Here is a 22,876-nt window from a genome sequence, read left to right on the forward strand (position 1 = left end):
CTCACTGAGTATCGCGCATGCTCAGTGGGAAGTTAGACATTATTTACCTGAAATATCTCCGCTTCCGCACCACGTACACTCCCGAAATTTTCAGGGGAGGAAGGGGAGCCCCAGATCTAGCTCTGTGTCGAATTGCAGCCCCCGAGCCCTGCTAGTTCCCGAGATAGGTTTGCTGCAATCAGTCTCGCGAACCAGCGGGGCTCGGGGGCTGCAATTCGGCACAGAGCTAGATTTGGGGGTCCCCTCCCTCCCCTGAAATTTTCGGGAGTGTAGATGGTGCGGAAGCGGAGATATTTAAGACGTTTTATGTGGCTGCACAGGCTCCTACTGCGCATGCGGGGCTGCACACAACGTGCGAGGCTGCAATAGCTGACATTACACCGTTATAGGGATAGGCGGGGTCGTCGCTGCGGTGAAATCTACATTGGGAGGAGCGTGAACGGCGGCGCCTGGCATTGTGGGAGAGGCGGGGCACTTGCTACCAGGAGGCGGGGAGAGTAGCAGGGCGCCATCTTGTCGTGTCTTTGTGGCGGTTGGTTGCAGTGGGATTAGTGGTGTCGGAGAGGAGACATGGGCAGGAAAAAGAAGAAGCAGCTGAAGCCTTGGTGCTGGTATCCTTCTTATATGTGTGTATATAGAGGGGAGGCCTGTGTGCTGCGGACTGTACCATGTGTGTATGGAGGGGAGGCCTGTGTGTATGGAGGGGAGGCCTGTGTGTATGGAGGGGAGGCCTGTGTGTTGTGCCTCGTCGAGTATGTAGCTATGTGTAGGGAAAGGCTTGTGTGCGACGGCATGTACCATGTACATATTTATAGGGGGGGGGGGGGGGGGCGCTGTGTTGCTGCCCGTACAGTATATGCATGTGTGGAGGGCAAGTCTATGTGCTGCGGCCTGTCCTGTGTGAATGTATGCATGGAGGGGGGAGGCATGTGTGCTTCAGTTTAAGCGCTTTGAGTCCACCAGAAGAAAAGCGCTTTTATTTCACTGCATTATGTATGGAGGGGGAGCCCTGCGTGCCTTGACCAGTCCTGTGTGTACATGGAGGGGAGGCCTCAGTATTGCAGCCTGTCCTGTGTTTACGTGAATGGAGGGAAGGCATGTGTGCTGCAGCCAGTCCTGTGCAGGGCTTTGGAGTTACAAGTTTGGGTACCTGGAGTTGGTGGTTTCATAAACTGGGTTGGATGATTATCTCCACAGCTGTGTTAGGTATTATTAAGGAGGCTAAGGAGTTGGAGTAATTTTGTGTACCTGGAATCAGTCAGCAGTTTCATAAACTGAGAAGTCCTAGTTGGAGTCTAATGACTCCACATCCCTGGTCCTGTGTTTACATTTATAGAGGGAAGCCCTGTGTGCCGTGAGCAGTCCTGTGTTTACATGTATGGAGGGGGATGCCTGCATGCTGCGGCCAGTCCTATGTGTATATGAATATAATGTATGCATATGCTGCGGCCTTTCTGGTCGATTTTTAGGGAAATCGGATTTGCTTTAATCTAATTGCTGTCAAATGGGATAATTTTATTGTATCGTGTCGCCACCTTTAGAGGGACTTGCTGTCTTATTCCTACCATAGATAGATGTATCCTCCACACTAAGGAACCAGTCAGTTTACAATTGTTTTTTAACGTGGGAGGAAAAAGGAGTGTTTAGAGAAAAATTATGCAAACATTACAAACTCCGTATAGATAACAACCTTGCCCAGATTTGAACTTGAGACTCCAGTGCTACATGTTGAATGCTACACACTATGCCTCCGTGTTGCCACAGCACCATTTAGTTTGATTTGAAAGGAAAAAGCCTCAAAATTTGTGCAATGTGGGATTGTTTTTATTTTGTTTGTGTTGGAAGGAGTGGGGGCAATACGTTTGTATTACATGGCTTGTCTAACAATAAGTGACTAAGGTCGGGGTGTTTAGGAGGATGTGGTGGGTAATGTTCTTGGGGCTGGAAGTATGAGTATATTTAGGGACACCCAACAAGGAGAGGGCTGTGATGGGGAGTCTTGTACAACATGACTGGAGAAGCTGAATGTATTCACAGTATTGGGAAAGGTGTACTGAGCAACTGCAATTTGTAAATGTTGATGTCCGTGGCTCTGTAGGGGAGCCAGCGCTGGAAACAAGCTGGTTGAGGACATGGGAAGCCTCATTAAGATACAGACGGAGGTAAGTATCCCCAGGGGCACTTTTTTCCTTACATGTTTACTTTTAAAGTACACCAGAGAACTCCAAATGTAAAGATAATTTTACTTACCCGGGGAATCCTCCAGCCCCAGAAGCACGGATGTGTCTCTTGCTGTCCTCCCGCAGTCCTCCATTTAGCGGCAATCTTCCCTAGTAACTGGCTCAGTCGCGATAGTCTGGGTCTACAGCGCATATGCAGGAGGTCTGTGCACGTGCCGAAGACCCAGGCTGGACCTGACTGAGCCAGTCACTGGGTATGATTGTGGGCGAATGGAGGCTGGCGAGGGACACATCTGTGCTTATGGGGCTGGAGAAAGCCCCGAGGAAGTAAAATTATCTTTACATTTGCAGGTCTCAACTGAAATGAGAGAGATACTCTATCAGCCTCTAATACATTTCGCCATAGACCCTTAACAAACATTCAGCAGATCAGGTGTTAATGACATTCTCATTTCCTCTTCCTGATTTACATTCTGACATCTCACATGTTGACATATTTACTGCTGACAGGTGATGTCTGTGGAAGTAGCTGCTCCTTTATTTTTGGCAGTTGTAAACAGCTATTTCCCACAATGCAACAAGGTTCACAGACAGGAAACTGCCAGGACCATGGTCTTCACAGTTTCCCGTGGGAGGGGATTCACAACAATGTGAAAAATCAATTTCTCATGGTAAAGGGGGTATCTGCTACTGATTGGGATGCAGTTCAATTCTTGGTTACGGTTTCTCTGTCAAAAGGAGCGGGATCGTACAGAGGCTTCCCCTGTCCCTCCATTCCAGCACTGGAACTGTCAAAGTTCCACGGAGCTCATGTGCACTGTGCAGATGGCTTGTGCCCGTGTAGTAGCACTGAGCTGCAGCTTGTTTAGTTCCATGCTATTGCACAGATGCAAGCTGCCTGCGCAGTACAGGTGAACTCCTGTCTTGCCGGGGGGGGGGGGGGGGGTGTTAAATTGGGATGGCAAGGAGAAGACCGATGAGGGGGAGCATCTGAAGTCTTCTGTTAACCTTTAAAATTTGATTCTATCGATTGGACAGGATGGCAAATCTAGGTCAATTGGAGGCGGGCAGGAGAGACAGACATTCAATAGGCCATAGTGTTGCATGGAATGGAACAGACTGCTGTTGACTTGGTTTATCAATAGATTCCTTGCTAGAGGAATTCAGTCACATGTGATGTGCGCCCTTACTAGGAAACTAAGTGGGGCGTGTGTGTATGCAGAGGGGGAAGCAGTGGAGACCGAGAACAGGTAATGTATACCTTGCACTGGGGGTAATTTATCCGTAGGGGTGACAGCACGCGTTTAATCGTTGCGACATTGCACGCCGTGCCCCCAATCAAGTCGGCCCAACATCTTGCAGCATTTGTGATTGACAATGCAACCAGTTTTCGCACCAAAATAGGTAGCTTTGTCAGTGATGGACTTGGCGGCACCGATTTTCATCCGATTTGATTATAAAATAGAATCGGATGGTCGATTGGCTTCCAAGTCGCCTGATGTGTGGCCACCGTAATTATATCCACTCAATAAGGTTCCCAGTCAGGAAATGTTTTGCCTGGTAATGTGGGGCGACCCTTGTCCGGTGTTTTCCACCTAATTACCACACAGAGTTGGAATGAGGGAGGGGCCTATGCTGGTGAAGATTTCGGGAGTGTGGCCTATGCAGGCATATATGGCCAGATGATGGGAGTGTTTGGCTTGTGCAGGCATTTATGCAAAGATGTCAGTCAGCATGTTGCATGTGCTGTGTATCAGGAATTGACCCTCATTTAAAGATTGGGGAGGCAGAGGAATTTTTTTTCTGTAAAGCCCTTAACCAACTCCAGGTATTGTAACCGAGACTTTGACGATGAGAAGATCCTTATCCAGCACCAAAAGGCCAAACATTTCAAGTGTCACATTTGTCACAAGAAGCTGTACACCGGACCTGGCCTGGCCATCCATTGTATGCAGGTACGTCACAGGGTGCTCAGTTCTGATAGCTACTGGCTCGTGTTTTTCTGGAGTCTGCCCTAATTAACGCTTTCCATAGGTGCATAAAGAGACCATTGATGCTGTACCGAATGCCATCCCAGGCCGTACGGACATTGAACTGGAAATTTATGGCATGGAAGGTATCCCTGAGAAGGACATGGAGGAGAGGAGGCGAATGCTAGAACAGAAATCGCAAGGTATGTTTCATCACCCTGCTGGATTTACACGATACACTGCTTCCATACTGCCTGTGCCCCCTCCCCCCCCCCCCCCCCCTCCCATACATCTCCATAGAGCAGTACGCAGTGCTGGGCTTGGAAGAGCAAGTGTCTACAATGATCAGTGTTCAACTCTTTATCCAAGCACTACACCTGCTTAATAGGCGAGAGCCCGGCAAAGACAAGTGTCAGTTTATCTGATTTTAGTTGAATTAGCCGTGGCTGCTGTCCTTGGGCCTCCAACCCAGAAGGATGAAATGGAGGTCTGTGGTCCTTGGGCCACGGTGCCATGCTGCAGAGGCCCAGGGTGGCAGCCTTTGGCTGTTCTTTTAGTGCAGTCCTCCACCCTTATCAAAAAGTAAGATGCTGAACCACTAAGGAGGGCAGCACACAGTGGGATGCTATGCTAGTTAGCAACATTTGCTCAGGGGAGTGCGGGGGCTGAAGTCACATGGGGGATGGGCGAGTGCAGCAGAATGGGCACGCACCCGCATGCGCCACATCCATGAAGTGTCATACCACCTGGCATATCTTTTTGGGGAGATGAGGACTATCCTTTCAAAACTGCCACCCATAACATTCTTCGCAGTTAGTATTGTTTTTTGAGTAACACCCTTTGTTACAGGTTTTAGTCTCTGTACTCACCATGCACTCACTGTACATGTCATGCTTTTCTGCAGTAGACGGAGGAAAGAAGCGTCAGGACGATTCAGATTATGAAGACGATGATGAATCTGGCCCATCTTCTTCGTTTCCAGCACAGATGCAGCCGCAACAGGGATACATGCCGGCTATGGCTCAGCCAGGCCTCCATGGTCTACCAGGTGCTCCAGGCTTACCGCCAGGTAATGATCAGGGGATTAGATATGAGGTAGAAGTGTAATCGCTAGCTTTTCTAGGCTTGGCTATATGGTGTGCTTTTCTTGTTTGTGTGGATCGTAGTGCCTGTTGTTGTTGGTGACGGTGCACTGCCTCCCGCTTGCTTGTTTCCGCTGCGGATCGTTAGATTAATGAATAGGACATTGTTCCCATTCATTCTTCCTTCTAGTCCACCGCGATTGCATGCATGAATGAATGGATGCCTGCGTCACTTCCATAGTGTGACGTATTTTCTATGTAGTGTACATTGTATGCTTATAGGAAGTAATGCGCGAGGATATCTTGTGGCCCAATAGTAAAATTACACCTACTGACTTAACCTCTTGACGACCATCTAACGCCGATTGGCGTAAACTGGTTGTCTGCGGGTTTACATGGAAAAGGCCGTGAACTGCCTGCGAGCCTCCGATCGCGGCTCGCAGGCGAAATGTAAACACACGGGGAGGAAATCCCCGGTGTTTACTCTGTACGGCGCTGCAGCAGCAGAGTGGCGGCGATCAGATCCCCCCCCCAGCAGGATATCCCCCTAGTGGGGAAAAAAAGGGGGGGGGGGGGGAGTCTGATCGCCCTGCCTGCAACACGATCTGTGCTGGGGGTTGAAGAGCCCACCCAGCACAGATCAATGGGAAATCACTTGGTCGGCAAGTGGTTAAAGGGACACTGTAGGGGGTCGGGGGAAAATGAGCTGAACTTACCTGGGGCTTCTAATGGTCCCCCGCAGACATTCTGTGTTGGCGCAGCCACTCCCCGATGCTCCACCCCGCCTCCGTTTCACTTCTGGAATTTCTGACTTTACAGTCAGAAAACCACTGCGCCTGCGTTGCCATGTCCTCGCTCCTGCTGATGTCACCAGGAGTGTACTGCGCAGACACAGACCATACTGGGCCTGCGCTGTGCGCTCTTGATGACATCAGCGGGATCAAGGACACGGCAACGCAGGCGCAGTGGTTTTCTGACTTTAAAGTCAGAAATTCCAGAAGTGAACCGGAGGCGGGGCCGGAGCATCGGTGAGCGGCTGCGCGGGCACAGGATGCCTGGCTGGGACCATTAGAAGCCCCGGGTAAGTTCAGCTCATTTACCCCGCCCTACAGTATCCCTTTAAGGAGATAAACATTTTTTTAATGTGAAAACACAAATTTTAAAACCAAGCGCAAGGGGCTTAAATCCTATTGGTCAGCTGCGCGTTCGTAAGGGGATCCCTCGTACCCCTGGAGATAGAAAGCCGTATTCAAAGTTATTCAACACGCGCTATAGAAGTACTTGTTTTATTCGAAAACCACACTATATCGCAATACTCTTATAATCCCCAAAAAGGCCACTCATCCGCTCACTCATTCGCACTACACATATGTAGTCTGTTTGAAGGGCCCTTCAATATCTCACAAAAAGGCGTTTTGCATAAAATATTAAAATTATAAAATGTATATCAAAAATTGAAAAACTTCAGTAGATGAATGATCTTCTTAATTTCAATACCACGGATTAGCGATAATCCCATAAAGTGATGCTAATACTTTATCTCTATGGTGGTGTTGTATTCCGTGTTCTCCACCAACCAGAGTAACAACTCACGTGTCCTTATGTCCACCAGGCCAAAGAGGATCTTTTATCCCGCATAGGACCAGACTCCACGCTGCTCTGTTCGCTTACAGCACACAAGTGTAGTATCACGGCAATACTCCGAGCGCTTCCACCCGCCGGCTCCTTCGTGCCGCCTGCGTCACTTCCGCCCGGCAGTCACAGCAGATAGTTCCCTCTACTTCCGCCCGGCTGGTCTCTCTGAGTTCAATTCGGTGACGTCACCTTAAGCAGGATCTTTGGGACTTTGTTGCGTGGGTAGTCGCTGTGCGCATCAACGGCTCACCCAGTCCCAAGCCTGCAAATTGCCACTTCTATTGAACGTAACCTCAACGCGATTTGGCCAATTAGCGTTGATCAAGAGGTTTTTTGAATAATTTTTTTAATGTGTATGTCAAGAGGGTGAGCATATTAAATTATGGGCTAGAAATTAGTGATGCATTTAAAACTGAAAAAAAACACCCTTTTTATTTCCAAATAAAACAATGTCACCCCACATTGTACTAGGGATATAATTTTAACATTAAAATACCGGCACAAATGGGCAAATGAAGTGTGTATTTTAATTACGATAGCATTTATTACTTTAAAACTATAATGGTTAAAAACTGAAAAATGAATTTCCTTTTCCTTTTTTTTTTTCCCATCAATGCCTGTGGAAAAAGTCTTAGTATAATGTACCACCCAAATAAAGCCTAATTGTTGTCGGAAAAACAAGTTATAGATATTTTTTGTTGTGATAGTTATTGGGGAATGGAAGGGAGGAGCACTAAAATGTGAAAATCCCTCTCCTCCATAAGGTAAAAAATACGCGCGGGCTGAAATGGCTCCTGAGCGTTACGCCACCCAGGTTTTGCTGTCCTCAGGAGTCCACCGCTATAAAACTGTTTCTACTGATAAATAAGTTGTTAGCTAGGCTAGGAGGTTAAACATTGTGCTCACCACCATAGAAGTGAAAATTCAAACGTATGAGGAGATTGTAGAGGGCAGGGCACCAGTGAGTGTAATGCTCAATTCAAAGTTTAATCCAGCATGTACATCAAACAAAATTCAGCACACAGGAGTGTAAGCAGCCTGAAAGCAATTTCACATGTTCCCTCCACTTTGTTAGAGGAGGAAGGGGGGGGGGGGGAGAGAACCTGTGAAATTGCGGTCATGCTGCTTACACTCCTGTATGCTGAATTTTGTTTGATGTACCTGCTGGATTAAACTTTGAATTGAGCATTAAGGTCCGTACACACGCCGGACTGGAGGCAACGACTGGTCCGTCGTCACCTCCCGCTGGGTGGGCGTTCCAGCGGCAGTCCGGCGTGTGTACAGTCTGTCTGCAGACTGATACGGCTGTTTCTGAGCGATCCGCCCGGCCTTTACACCCACTGGTGCCCTGCCCTCTACAATCTCCCCATACGTTTCAGTAGTTCCTGTTGTGTTTGGAATTACTCTGTACTCAAGATGTGGTGTACGTCTGTGTGCTGTTATTTTTGCAGTCTTTTATGAGATGGTGTGTGGCAAAATTGTGGTGCCACTTGTGGCCATTGTGCAGGATGCATATTGCATGACTTTTCTGCTACCATAAACTGCACTGACATTTTCTAATGTACTTACTGTTAGCAGTTCAACTTGTACATTAATTTGGGAGTAGCTTTGTACTGCAACAGTACATTTCTGATCATTTTGTCTCTCTCCTCAGGAATACCACCATTAATGCCAACCGTGCCGTCACTTATGCCTGGGATCCCACCAGTGATGGCAGGAATGCCTCATGGGTTAGTATAGCATTATGAACTGCTCAGATTTGGCTACTGCAATGTATGCGTGTTGTGGAGTGAACTGGTAAAGTATTTCATTTGACTAGGAATAGGAAATGTATAATTTATGTATAACCATTTTCTTTTAACCACTTGATGACCCACCCTTTACCCCCCCTTAAGGACCAGCGCTGTGTTTAGTGATCTGTGCTGGGTGGGCTCTGCAGCCCCCAGCACAGATCAGGTAGCAGGCAGAGAGATCAGATTGCCCCCCTTTTTTTCCCCACTAGGGGGATGATGTGCTGGGGGGGTCCGATCTCTCCTGCCTGCGTGTGGCTGGCGGGAGGGGGGGGCACCTCAAAGCCCCACTCCGCGGCGAAATTACCCCCTCCCTCTCCTACCTGCTCCCCCCCCCGGAGATCGGGGCTGCACAGGACGCTATCCTTCCTGTGCAGCCAGTGAAAGGCTGTCACATGGCGGCGATCCCCGGCCGCTGATTGGCCGGGGATCGCCGATCTGCCTTACGGCGCTGCTGCGCAGCAGCGCCGTACAATGTAAACAAAGCGGATTAGTTCCGCTTGTGTTTACATTTAGCCTGCGAGCCGCGATCGGCGGCCCGCAGGCTATTCACGATGCCCCCCGCCGTGAATTGACAGGAAGCAGCCGCTCACGCGAGCTTCCTGATTAATCAGCCTGCAGCTGGCGACGCAGTACTGCGTCGCTGGTCCTGCAGCTGCCACTTTGCCGACGCGCGTTATGAGTGCGCGGTCGGCAAGTGGTTAAGTCTGCTGTTGGGTCAAAGAAATGGCTCGACATAAGCTGCATAGAAACACATAAATAGTGTTACCTGCTAGGATCCAACTTGATCCTGTGAGTGACTCTGTAGAGCTTCTGTGCTGTACGGGAGGCATCGCTAGCCAGCAGTTGGGTGATACATTCTCTGTGGAGGGTTGAGGTGAAACGATGGCACAGGGCACGATGACATGACTTCCTCAGATGGGGTAACGAGGGGAAAAATGGACTTGGCTACTAATTGTTGCTTAACCTCCTTGGCGGTATGGACGAGCTTAGCTCGTCCATGTACGCCAAGGAGGATTGCTCAGCCCCTGGAGGGTCGCTTTACTTTTTTTCAGAACATGTAGCTAGCACTTTGCTAGCTATATGTTCTGTCCGATCGCCGCGATGTGTCGCTAAAGGGGCTGTCCCACCCCCGAAACGCCTGGCGAATCACCACCAGGCTGCGCAATGGGAAAGATTGGAGCTCCCCATGATCTCATGACGTCACGTCTGATCACCATGCCGACGGGAGAAGCGACGATAGTAAGTCATGCTTCTCGTGGGATCTCGGACGCGTAAGTATGGCCGGCGGGGATTGAGAGGGTTGATGCGGATGGCATGGCGCACTGCTGTAGCTAGCAATACGCTAGCTACAGCAAGCGGGAAAAAAAATTTAACAAAAAGGGTAATGCGTACTTATGTACGCATTACCCAGAACGCCATGGAGGTTAAAGTGAAGCTAAGAAAGTTTAACTTATCTGGGGCTTTTACCAGCCCCCTGCAGCCAACCAGTGTCAATGCTGTGACAAAGCAATCCTCTGTATCAACTCGGGTTAACGTTCCATCACGCGTGGTAGATGGTTCCAGCATGGGCACAGCAGCCCCCCTCTTGATGCGTTTGCAAGCGATATGCCTGGCAGATCTACTTGCCAGGGCATTGTACTCCTATTCGCTCTGCCCACTCTGTGCTTCTATGTCTTTTGCCTCGCTGTGGGGTTGAGTCCTAATCCTGGTGGATGATAATTTGAAGGTGTACAACTACCCTTCATACCTGCCACCAATACTTAGCTTATGGAAGTTTGTTAGCTCTGCATGTTATTTAGGAATAACTTTTGGTATTTTACATTGAACTAGGTCAAGACACACTAAAGTGATCTTTCAAAGTGCGTTATAAATGAGGGGGAAAATATTTGCAATATGTCACTTGGAGGATATTCTTATTTAGCGGCTTTATATGAACCATGAATACAATTGCTATAGGTAGGTGAAATGTTGCTTTGTGCTTTTGGCTTTACCTTGTTTTTGGTTTACGTTTTTTGTTTTAGGATGTTGCCAATGGGTGGCATGATGCACCCGGGACCAGGAATCCCCCCAATGATGGCTGGCTTACCTCCAGGTCAGTTGTGTAATGTTATGCCTCCTGTGGAAGCTCTGACATCTTGCTGTGGCTATAGTTCTAGTAACAGTTTTTCTTCTGTAGGTGTTCCTCCACCCGTTGGACCCCGACCTGCAATGCCAGCTGTCACGTCGGCTCAGCAAGTCTCTGCACCAGGTGCAAGTAGGCTTCCTACTCCTAGTACGTCAGCCCCTGCTGGGCAGTCTGTGCCCAAACCGCTTTTCCCCAGTGCTGGACAGGTAATGGCTGTGATCTGTGGTATTAATGGTTCATGCTTTTTGTAAGACCTAATTCCAGGTGATGCATGGAGTTGACTGTAAGTTGCTGGAACAATCGAGACTGATATGAACAATTGCTCTAGTGCTGCTGGGCATTGTCTCCTGATGAGTGCAATCTTAAGGACCAGTGTGAGTGCTGGACCCCACATTTTGGGTCGTGATCAGAAAGCACAATCCCTATTGCTTGAGTTACTAATTAGAATGTGGAGAGTTCATTTTGTAATTTCTCTTTTGGGTTAAGGGCACAGCAATAGGCCTTTCATTTGTATTGTAGGTTAGTGTGAATGAACATGGGTGTAATGAAATATCTTTTTTTATGGGGAGGTCAATAGAATGCTAATGTGATTTCTACTAGTAGGACTAGTAAGTTACATAGCAACATAAGCCTGACAACCCCTTAGTTAAAATCTTACAGTAGGTCACACTTATTGTATTAATCGCCAACATATTACGCAGCACTGTACATTAGTTAAGGTTACAGACAATATTTAGCGGTGACATACAGAAATAAGACAAAGTAATACATGCAAACCAGATCACGCAGCACAGTAGGAGTACAAGGTAATGCTTAGCCACTGGATGGGAGCATGGAGATCACACAGCACAGTATGAGTACAAGGTAATGCTTAGCCACTGGATGGGAGCATGGAGATCACACAGCACAGTATGAGTACAAGGTAATGCTTAGTCACTGGATGGGAGCATGGAGATCACACAGCACAGTATGAGTACAAGGTAATGCTTAGTCACTGGATGGGAGCATGGAGATCACACAGCACAGTATGAGTACAAGGTAATGCTTAGCCACTGGATGGGAGCATGGAGATCACACAGCACAGTATGAGTACAAGGTAATGCTTAGTCACTGGATGGGAGCATGGAGATCACACAGCACAGTATGAGTACAAGGTAATGCTTAGTCAGTCACTGGAGGGGAGCATGGAGATCACACAGCACAGTATGAGTACAAGGTAATGCTTAGTCAGTCACTGGATGGGAGCATGGAGATCACACAGCACAGTATGAGTACAAGGTAATGCTTAGTCACTGGATGGGAGCATGGAGATCACACAGCACAGTATGAGTACAAGGTAATGCTTAGCCACTGGATGGGAGCATGGAGATCACACAGCACAGTATGAGTACAAGGTAATGCTTAGCCACTGGATGGGAGCATGGAGATCACACAGCACAGTATGAGTACAAGGTAATGCTTAGTCACTGGATGGGAGCATGGAGATCACACAGCACAGTATGAGTACAAGGTAATGCTTAGTCACTGGATGGTAGCATGGAGATCACACAGCACAGTATGAGTACAAGGTAATGCTTAGCCACTGGATGGGAGCATGGAGATCACACAGCACAGTATGAGTACAAGGTAATGCTTAGTCACTGGATGGGAGCATGGAGATCACACAGCACAGTATGAGTACAAGGTAATGCTTAGTCACTGGATGGGAGCATGGGGATTAGGCAAGTCAAGTTCATTGAAGGCGTTCACTCTTATCCATAGGATGGGAGTACGGAGATAAAGGTGTGTGAAGAGGCAGAAGACATGAGGACCCTCTCGAAGGCTCACAATCTAGAGTCTTAAGTTTAAAAAAAAAAAAATTATTTAAAGATAGAACAATGCATTCTGTTGCAGAATTGGAAAAATCCAGTACTAAATCAGTAAGTTAGAAGTAAGTGTATTAATGCATTAAGGGTAAAGACAAGCACGCCGGAAAATTATACCACAGTGACTGTTGGCAAAATAAACCATGTAAAGCCTGAAAAAGAACTTAAAAGTATCAATCTTGCAATACAGTGGGAGGCCACTGTACATACACCAATTAATGGCAAACTCTTCTATGGATCTGAATTCATCCAGTTGTTTCCCCCATACTTTATCAAATCAGAGGAAGGTCTCCTCAAATTTGATAAACTACCTTAACCATTTCACATCCAGACCTTCTTTTCCCCTTATGGACCAGAGCAGTTGTGACGCTTTAGCCATGTCCCTATTAAACAGCCATAACTTTATCCCCAGTGCTGCGTAATATGTCGGCGCTATAAATACATAAATAAATCCCTCCTCACACCTAAATGATCTAGGAATCATTTTTTCAGGACATACTAGACTTTCATAGGGGGGGGTATTTTGACACAAGAAAAATACTATGCATTTTAATTGGAAAAAGAGGGGGGGGGGATGAAAAATTGCGTTAACCCTGAGGTTTCACCAATTCTAGCAAAAAATGCTACAGTAGATAACATGCCACCAGTATTATGTCCCCCCAAGGATAGCCAGGTGTCCCCAGTATCAGCCCCCCAGTATAGCCAGGTGTCTCCCATATTTGTTAGCCCCCTATATAGACAAATGTGCCCCTCTCCCGGAATAGGACCCATCATTATAGCAAGATGTGTCCCCGGGATCAATGCTCCCTATTGTAGCCAGTTGTGCCCCCAGTGTTAGGTTATGGCCCCCAGGACCATCAGATGTGCCCTCATTATTAATTCCCCCTCCCCCAGTTACCTAGATGTGCCCCAAAATACAATCAACACCCCCTTTCAGAACTTTTCCCCCACCCTCCGTTATGGGTAGCCGGATGTGCGCCCCCCCTCCTCATACCACTCTGCCCCCTCTGTCTCAATCGATTAAAAAATGCCCCTGCAAGCACAATCTCACCTTACCTGGTTCCTGCGATCATCCTTCAGCCCCAGCTTCCATTCACCACAGTGCACGCAGCCCTGTGATAGCGAACACCAGGTACCGGTGACGCCATCAAACCGGGACCCGGATATTCAGCATCACCGCGGTGAATGGCCACTTGGCTGAGTGCAAGTCTGTCTTACCTGGGGTTGTGAGAACTGTTAGTGCAAGCCTTGGAAGTTTTGGAAACGCGTGCAGGTGGCCAACACGCACGACATCAGACATTGCATAGAGTGCAATGTCTGATGTTCACACTGCATGCGGTCCGAGAACGCATGCTGCACGCATTTTTTGTAAAAACGCGTGGCTGTCCCATTCACTTTTCAGTGATGGGATCAGCCACGCAATGTACACAAACGCAGATGGCGTGCGTTCGTAAGCGTTGCGTTCCGCATGCGTGGCCATCCGCATTTGTGATGTGAACGGATTACAGGTCCTTCTCAAAAAAATTAGCATATTGTGATCATTATTTTCTGTAATTTACTGATTAAACATTAGACTTTTATATATTTTAGATTCATTGCACACAACTGAAGTAGTTCAAGCCTTTTATTGTTTTAATATTGATGATTTTGACATACAGCTCATGAAAACACAAAATTGCTATCTCAAAAAATTAGCATATTTCATCCGACCAATAAAAGTGTTAATAAAATAAAAAAAGTCAACCTTAAAATAATTATGTTCAGTTATGCTCTCAATACTTGGTCGGGAATCCTTTTGCAGAAATGACTGCTTCAATGCAGCGTGGCATGGAGGCAATCAGCCTGTGGCACTGCTCAGGTGTTATGGAGGCCCAGGATGCTTCGATAGCGGCCTTAAAGAGACTCCGTAACAAAAATTGCATCCTGTTTTTAATCATCCTACAAGTTCCAAAAGCTATCCTAATGTGTTCTGGCTTACTGCAGCACTTTCTACTATGACAGTCTCTGTAATAAATCAATGTATCTTTCCCCTGTCAGACTTGTCGGCCTGTGTCTGGAAGGCTGCCAAGTTCTTCAGTGTTGTGGTTCTGCTATGAACTCACCCTTTCTGGCCCCTCTATGCATACTGCCTGTGTGTTATTTAGATAAGAGAGAAGAGAGAAGCTGCTCTAATCAGCTGGATAAATCATCCTCTGAGCTGGCTGGGCTTTCACATACTGAGGAATTACAAACAAGGGCAAAGCTGTTTGCAAGAAGAAAAGAGCAGCCTGAAACTTCAGTGCATGGGGGAAAGAAACACACAAATGATCTCTTGAGATTCAAAAGGAATGCTGTATACAGCCTGCTTATGTATGGATGTATTTTCTATGTGTAGACATACTGTACATCAACCTACTTCCTGTTTTGGTGGCCATTTTGTTTGTTTACAAACAAACTTTTTAAAACTGTTTTTAACCACTTTTAATGCGGCGAGGAGCGGCGAAATTGTGACAGAGGGTAATAGGAGATGTCCCCTAACGCACTGGTATGTTTACTTTTGAGCGATTTTAACAATACAGATTCTCTTTAAGCTCATCCAGAGTGTTGGGTCTTGCGTCTCTCAACTTTCTCTTCACAATATCCCACAGATTCACTATGGGGATCAGGTCAGGAGAGTTGGCAGGCCAATTGAGCACAGTAATACCATGGTCAGTAAACCATTTACCAGTGGTTTTGGCACTGTGAGCAGGTGCCAGGTCGTGCTGAAAAATGAAATCTTCATCTCCATAAAGTCTTTCAGCAGATGGAAGCATGAAGTGCTCCAAAATCTCCTGATAGCTAGCTGCATTGACCCTGCCCTTGATAAAACACAGTGGACCAACACCAGCAGCAGACATGGCACCCCAGACCATCACTGAGTGTGGGTACTTGACACTGGACTTCAGGCATTTTGGCATTTCCCTCTCCCCAGTCTTCCTCCAGACTCTGGCACCTTGATTTCCAAATGACATGCAAAAGTTGCTTTCATCCGAAAAAAAGTACTTTAAACTTTATCTGTAGCCCAGGTCAGGTGCTTCTGACGCTGTTTCTGGTTCAAAAGTGGCTTGACCTGGGGAATGCGGCACCTGTAGACCATTTCCTGCACACGCCTGTACACGGTGGCTCTGGATGTTTCTACTCCAGACTCAGTCCACTGCTTCCGCAGGTTCCCCCAAGGTCTGGAATCGGTCCTTCTCCACAATCTTCCTCAGGGTCCGGTCACCTCTTCTCGTTGTGCAGCGTTTTCTGCCACACTTTTTCCTTCCCACAGACTTCCCACTGAGGTGCCTTGATACAGCACTCTGGGAACAGCCTATTTGTTCAGAAATTTCTTTGCATCTTACCCTCTTGCTTGAGGGTGTCAATGATGGCATTCTGGACAGCAGTCAGGTCAGCAGTCTTACCCATGATTGCGGTTTTGAGTAATGAACCAGGCTGGGAGTTTTTAAGCCTCAGGAATCTTTTGCCGGTTTTTAGAGTTAATTGATTCAGATGATTAGGTTAATAGCTCGTTTAGAGAACCTTTTCATGATATGCTAATTTTTTTATAGGAATTTTGGGTTTTCATGAGCTGTATGCCAAAATCATCAATATTAAAACAATAAAAGGCTTGAACTACTTCAGTTGTGTGTAATGAATCTAAAATATATGAAAGTCTGTTTATCAGTGCATTACAGAAAATAACAAACTTTCTCACAATATGCTAATTTTTTTTAGAAGGACCTGTAGATTGAACTTTAGGTTAGCTTGTTTCTTGGGTCAGTGTGTGCGGACCAGTACCTTGTTAGGTCAGTGTGTGTACCTGTAGCTCGAGTGAAGGTCTCTAGCTTGCCTGTGTGAGTGCGGCCCTGTGGCTTGCCTGTGTGAGTGCAGACCTTGTCTGTTGGGTTGGGGGGTGAGAGCTTTCACCTGTGGTCTCTTCACTGTTTCCTCTCTTTGTGCTGCAGATGGGATCACCTGTCACAAGTTCATCTACAGCGATCTCCAATTCAGAGGCCCTCTCTGCGCCTGCTAAAGCCCTGTTCCCTAGTGCTGCACAAGTATGCAGAATATTGCAGTGTTTAGTATGTTCTAAGCTAGGTTAACCCTTTAGATGCCATTGTCCCTACTATTTCCCGAGCATTAAATAGCACGTTGAATGGCAAATTAGAAACCTTAATATTCTGTATTGTAATTTTCTCATCCACAAGTCTAAAGGGTTAATGCATGCCAAAAGCAATGCATTGAGTGAGCAGATATTGGCTTATTGCATGAATGTGGAGGAAATCTCACGTAATCTGCACTTCTCCAATATTCAGCAGCACACAGTGATGCTGATAAAGCAGAGGAGTTGAGATTACTTGAGATGTGAGTGTCTCCTTAAAGAATACATCTGGCAAAGTAAGAAAAATTTAACTTGCTTACCTGGGGCTTCCTCCAGCCCCTGGAAGCCTGTGTCCCTCACCACAGCTCCGTTCTCAGCAGCCGCCCCTCCGTAGCAGCTGCTAACCCGGCCAGGTCGTGGGCCTCTGCGCCCAGCCGCACCACTCGCCATCTTGTCAGGAGCGTTCTGTGCAGGTGCTATGGAGGGAACCCCTGGAAGACTGCCTGAAAATGGAGTTGCGGTGAGGGACGCCTAGGCTTCTAAGGGCGGAAGCAATCCCCGGATAAGTCTGATTTTTATTTCTTTGCCGGATTTATCCTTTAATAGAGTAATGGCCCACCATCCTCCAGTGGAGTGGCTGTTTGATTGAGGGCCCTGCATGTTGGTTGCTGCTGTGAGTTGGGGCAAACCCTTGTTTTAGAATATGGGATTATCTCTAGACTATGGTGGTGTGCGGCTTTGTCTTGTGAGCTTTCTTTTGATGCCAGTTGTCCATTGCTTCTAGTGACTGTCTATTTCTCCTCAGGCCCCTGCAGCAGTGTCGGGCCCAGTGGGAACAGACTTCAAGCCGTTGAACAGTTCGACAGCCTCCACGTCTGAGCCACCAAAGCCAACGTTCCCTGCTTATACCCAATCCACCATGACAACCACTAGCACCACTAATAGCACTGCTGCTAAACAGTCTCCTTCCATAACAAGTAAGCCTGCTACCCTCACCACTACTAGTGCCACTAGTAAGTTGATTCATCCCGATGAGGATATCTCGCTGGTAAGTGTGACCTGCTCTTATGTCTTTGCAGTGACACAGCACTATCACCCTGTATTGTGCCCTCCCCCCCCCCTCTGTCTAGTGCATATTTTGGATGTCAATTTGCATTATGACTCCTCAGATGTAACACAAGTCTCTTGGTGTTTGTGCTTTGCCCACAGGAAGAAAAGCGTGCCCAGCATCCTAAATATCAGCGTAATCTTCCCCGACCAGGCCAACTACCCCTCGGTGGTATGGGTAATGCAGGTGTGGGACACCTGGGAGCTATGATGGCACCACAGCCTGGAATTCCACCGCAGCAGCCTGGCATGAGGCACCCCATGCCACATCATGGTGAGTTTTTTTTTTTTTTTTTTTGCAACAGTAACATTTTTGTTCGCTTGACAAGTTTACTGGTACTAACAAGGGAGTAACGTGCGTTACCATGGTGACACATAAATTGCTTTTAACACTTGATTTCTGCCTGATGCGGCTTAGTTTGACTAATGCTGGGAATACACGGCAGTGTTCTCCCCAGGCTCTTTTAGCCGGGTGCTCCACCCGGCTAGATTTGGTGACCACCCGGCTGTCATCGGCTCGCCTCCTCACCTCCTCCTATGCTGTAAGCAGAGTTGCCCTGCATTTTCATCTCTCCCCACCCGGCTACTTTTTCATGCCACCCGGCTACTATTTCATGCCACCCGGCTGGAAAAAATGTCTGGGGAGAACACTGCACGGTTCGTTTTCTAGGTGATTAGGTGGTTCGAAAGATAATTTCCGACCTGTCCGAACTCCCTTTTGATCCTTTCGTCGCTTGGTTTTGTTTTTTTTTTATTTTTTTTTGATAGAAGTGAATGGAAAAAGATAAGAAAAATGAGCGGAAGATAAGAGAATCGACTGCAGAATCGAGAGGAGAAACGCACGGCAGAAACCACGGCTGTGGAGTCTGAGCCATTTTGGGTACCTGTAGTTGGAGTCGGTGGCTTCATAAACTGAGGAGTTGGCGTCAGAAGATTTTTGTACCGATTCCACAGCCCTGGCAGAAACTAACCGTGTATTCCCCGCATAACATTTTGAGCCCTATACACTCCCCATCACACGTATGAGATTGTTGGGGAGCTGCTAAGGCCTTGTTCACATTATAATTGGCAAGCGCCGAGCAATTGAGCGATTATGAAAGCGCTTTTCTGAGTGATTTTTCGCATTGAAAGGAGCTTTAAGCGCTTTTGTGTAGCTTTTTTTTTTCACTTCCTGATGTCAGTTGGAAAATGAACTCTTGCCCCAGAAATGAATACAATGTATTCATTAAAATCTTTTTGCTTTTCGAAGTGCTTAGCGATTTCCCTATCCGTTCTACTGAATCGCAAACATTCAGAAAATGGTGCAGAAGCCGCATTTGCGATTGGATAGAAAGTTCATCGCTTATGTGAGAACACTCACAGCTAACGCTGCACAAGCGCTATTAAGGTGAATTTTAAAATTGCCAGTGCTTTAAAAAAAAAAAAAATAATAATAAAAATAAATAAATGCCCCTAATGTGAACGAACCTTAAAGAGAACCAGAGCTGTTGAAGAAAAAAGTTATACATACCTGGGGCTTCCTCCAGCTCCATAAGCCTGATCGCTCCCACGCCGCCATCCTCCGCTTCCTCTATCCGCCGGTACCGGGTCCCGTACTTTCGGCCAGTCTGGCCAGTCGACGTAAGCGTAGTGCGTCACTGCCGGCGGACGCGGCCAATTTTCCGCATCACAGGGGCTCCCTCCATATACTTACGCATGCGCCTCCATACTGCGCATGCGTAAGGATATGGAGGGAGCCCTGTTCATGCAGAAAATTGGCCGCGTCCGCTGGAAGTGACTGGACCCGGTACCGGCAATAGAGGCAGCGGAGGACGGCGGCGTGGAAGCGATCCAGGCTTATGGGGCTGAAGGAAGCCCCAGGTATGTATAAAAGCTTTTCCTTTCAATATAGGTCGTCTCTGGTTCCCTTTAAAGAGAACCTGAACTGAAAATAGTCAAAATAACCATACACAGGTCATACTTGCCTCCTGTGTAGTCTACGCCTCAATCTTTCTCCTCTTCTGCATCCCATTTGTCCACTGTGATCAATAGAATTCTCTGTCCTCCATTCTAAAAATGGCCATTACCTCCTAACAGCTTCCTGACTGTAATATCAGCCACTTGAGCCATAGGGAAACGCAGACATTACCTGGCAGATTCAGTTGTAACTGACAGCAGCTGGTATTTCAGTTCTGACAAAATATTGTCAGAACTGGAAGGGATCACTGTAAGAAGAAAATGGTGAGCTTCTGAGAGGAACTGATGGTGAGGTTAGTATGTAATCATTTGCGGCTACATCGTGTGTTTTAAATTTACTCGCTTTAGGTTCCCTTCGAGAGCGCACCAGCCGCAAGACTGCACTTGGGCTATAAAGTCTGTTTACATTTAAAGTGTTCATGCATGGCAAAGCGCTGCTCATATAGTCTGCACCCATTCACTCTGCCCTAGTAGTCTTTCTCTACATGAGCACTATAGAAGTGGCCACAGGTAGACCTAAATGCGTGTGCTACAATTTTTTTTCAGTTCTTTCAGAAATGAAGTGACCTTGTCTGAGATAAACAGAAATAGAACCTTGTTAACTTGTCAGTTTGGATTATGGTTGCATTGAAGTACCGTTTTCTTCTGTGCATACACTGCTGTTGAGTCTTACAATTTCCTTTCTGTGTCTCCTCAGGTCAGTTTGGCACACCACACCAGGGCATGCCTGGTTTCCATCCGGGAGCAATGCCACCCTTCGGACAAGCACCTCCTATGGTTCCCCCTTACCAGGGTGGCCCCCCTCGGCCTCTGATGGGCATGCGACCTCCTGTAATGTCCCAAGGTGGCCGTTACTGACCATGCTGCACTTATGACTAGGTTTGGAGCTTTCTTCTCACCTTGTGCTGTGTATATAGGCGTGCTCCGTGTCTTCACATACCAGGAACTGCTGGACAATTCTTTTACATTGGGGAGGGCATTTTTATTTTGGGGAGGTTGGTTCAGGGGCATAAGAGCGGACATTTTCATGATGATTCAATTTATACTGTATGGCTTCTTTTCCATCTAGGTTTTTAGAAGTGGCGTATAGTAAATATGGTTCGTTTAAATGTTGAAGGCGCCATAAACCAGGCAAAAGGCAAGTCCTGTAATGTTATTTTGCTCTTTGTGAGGCCTTCACAGCTCCTCTGGGGCTGTTGGACTTCTGGTCCCCAACTGTGGTTGGTGAGGGCAGTAACTGTGTATTGTATCTTCATGTCCTGACTGACCTCCATGTACTGTTCACTAAGATGTAATAAAATGAAAGATAATCTTGTGACCTATCATTCCTCAGTAGCTGTACAGCAGCTCTGAGCTTTGTACACTTGCATGTCACAGCTGGCATTCCACCTGGGATGGGGGAGATTTACCAGCCCTGTGAGGGCCTCTGCTTGTCATACATGTCCTGTGTGCATTGTACCCATCAGATTGTCCTCTAGTGCCCATGATGCAATTACCGCTCCCATCCACTCCAGTGACAGAAGGCAACAACAAAAAGGAAGACACGGCACTCAGGAGCTGTGTGCAGCAACAAGCTGTATTGAAGCAGACAGTACACTACATGTTTCGGGCGGAGCCCTTCATCACCTGATGAAGGGCTCCGCCCGAAACATGTAGTGTGTACTGTCTTCTTCAATACAGCTTGCTGCATACAGCTCCTGAGTGCCGTGTCTTCCTTTTTGTTGCCCGTTTCCTGGCAGGTGTGGTGGACCTGCATGACACTGAGCACTGGCTGGCCGACTTATTGTTGGTTATACCCGAGGTGAGGTGATTTCCCTTTTTCCCAGTGACAGAAGGCTAGGAACTTGGAAAAACTGTAGACTTTGCTTTTCCCAGATTAAAGGGCCATGATAAGAAATCTGTACCTTTTGAAATACAGTTGTGCACATACTTGTAGGAAGTACACTTACCAGAGTAAAATCCACTGTAAATTTACTCCTATTGACAGGTTTTGGACTAGTCCGCATGCATCCTCACGTGAGATGTGCAGTATTCTTTACAAAAGTATTCTCTGCAAAGGCTCTATTGAAAAATGCCTGCCAACTTCCCTATTCAATTAAGTTTTCTGGTAGTAGGACTGAGCAACTGCCATTCAGTAGTGCTTTTAAAAATAACCTTGACTACCCCATGAGGAGATGGGGCTAGTCCAAAACCTGTCAGATCTGTGATTTTTCTTCCTCTTGTGATGGCAACATAGGAAAAAGTTAATTTATAGTTCATTTTACATGGAGTAATGTGCTTATAATTATGTGTATGCATTTTACATTTTCTAGTTTTACACGATGGTGGGCCCAATACACTACTTTTATATAATCAATAATTACATGGAATCGCGTGAATAATCCTGTATTTGTCTTGTGCTGGGCTTAATAGGACAGGAGAGTTACTGCACAGAGTGGAAGACAAGTAGCCAGTCAGGCAATGCTTGGTAAATCTCCCCCATAGGGGCAGCTGCATGATTAGTGTAGTTACTGCCTGTTAGACCTGTACAGCAGCCAGTCCAGTACTAGTTTGTCACCAAGCTCCTCCTGCACTCTGTCCTGCTAGTGATGACTCTGGGAAACTCTCCATACGATCTGCACCATCCAAATAGTATCTTTATTATAGCTCAGTTAAAACATAATAAACCAGTTTAAAAGTCCACAGGCGTTTGGGGCCGTAACAGGTCCTTTTTCAAATCATGACCAGCCCACAAGGTCATGATTTGAAAAAGGACCTGTTACGGCACGAAACGCCTGTGCGTCATCACTTTGCACAGACCCACAGATGGCCTTTTAAACTTGTTTATTATGTTTTAACTGAGCTATAATAAAGATACTTTTTGGATGGTGCGGATCGTATGGAGCGTTTTGCAATTCACTTGTGACTCCAGAGGTGATTATAGCACATCCTGGCTTTACCATTGGTGCAGTGGCATTCACAACTACAGTGATGACTCTGGGAACATGGAATACCCTGGACACATCGGAGCTCCTTCAGCACCCTTCTCCTAGTGAATGCATTTGGCACATGTATAACACAA

The 22,876-nt window shown here is 46.9% G+C and overlaps 1 protein-coding gene across 5 annotated transcripts; it reads left to right on the forward strand.

Annotated features, from left to right (window-relative positions):
• Positions 1 to 444: 444 nt before the first annotated feature.
• ZNF207 (zinc finger protein 207) lies at positions 445 to 21,126 on the forward strand. Of its 5 annotated transcripts, XM_068262626.1 has the most exons (12): positions 445 to 611; positions 4,009 to 4,135; positions 4,215 to 4,353; positions 5,055 to 5,219; positions 8,522 to 8,596; positions 10,675 to 10,752; positions 10,837 to 10,991; positions 16,616 to 16,708; positions 17,558 to 17,800; positions 17,962 to 18,133; positions 20,513 to 20,694; positions 20,885 to 21,126. In XM_068262626.1, the coding sequence occupies exons 1-11, from the start codon at positions 571 to 573 to the stop codon at positions 20,671 to 20,673; spliced, it is 1,449 nt and encodes a 482-aa protein (XP_068118727.1). In that variant the 5' UTR covers positions 445 to 570; the 3' UTR covers positions 20,674 to 20,694; positions 20,885 to 21,126. The 5 variants fall into 5 exon arrangements, with proteins under 5 accessions (XP_068118727.1, XP_068118726.1, XP_068118728.1 ...); XM_068262625.1 differs by having other exon boundaries at positions 447 to 611; positions 20,513 to 21,126; XM_068262627.1 differs by having other exon boundaries at positions 448 to 611; positions 8,522 to 8,597; positions 10,682 to 10,752; positions 20,513 to 21,126.
• The last annotated feature ends 1,750 nt before the right edge of the window (positions 21,127 to 22,876 follow it).

The sequence above is a fragment of the Hyperolius riggenbachi genome, chromosome 12 (assembly GCF_040937935.1).
Source record: "Hyperolius riggenbachi isolate aHypRig1 chromosome 12, aHypRig1.pri, whole genome shotgun sequence".
Classification (NCBI taxonomy): domain Eukaryota; kingdom Metazoa; phylum Chordata; class Amphibia; order Anura; family Hyperoliidae; genus Hyperolius; species Hyperolius riggenbachi.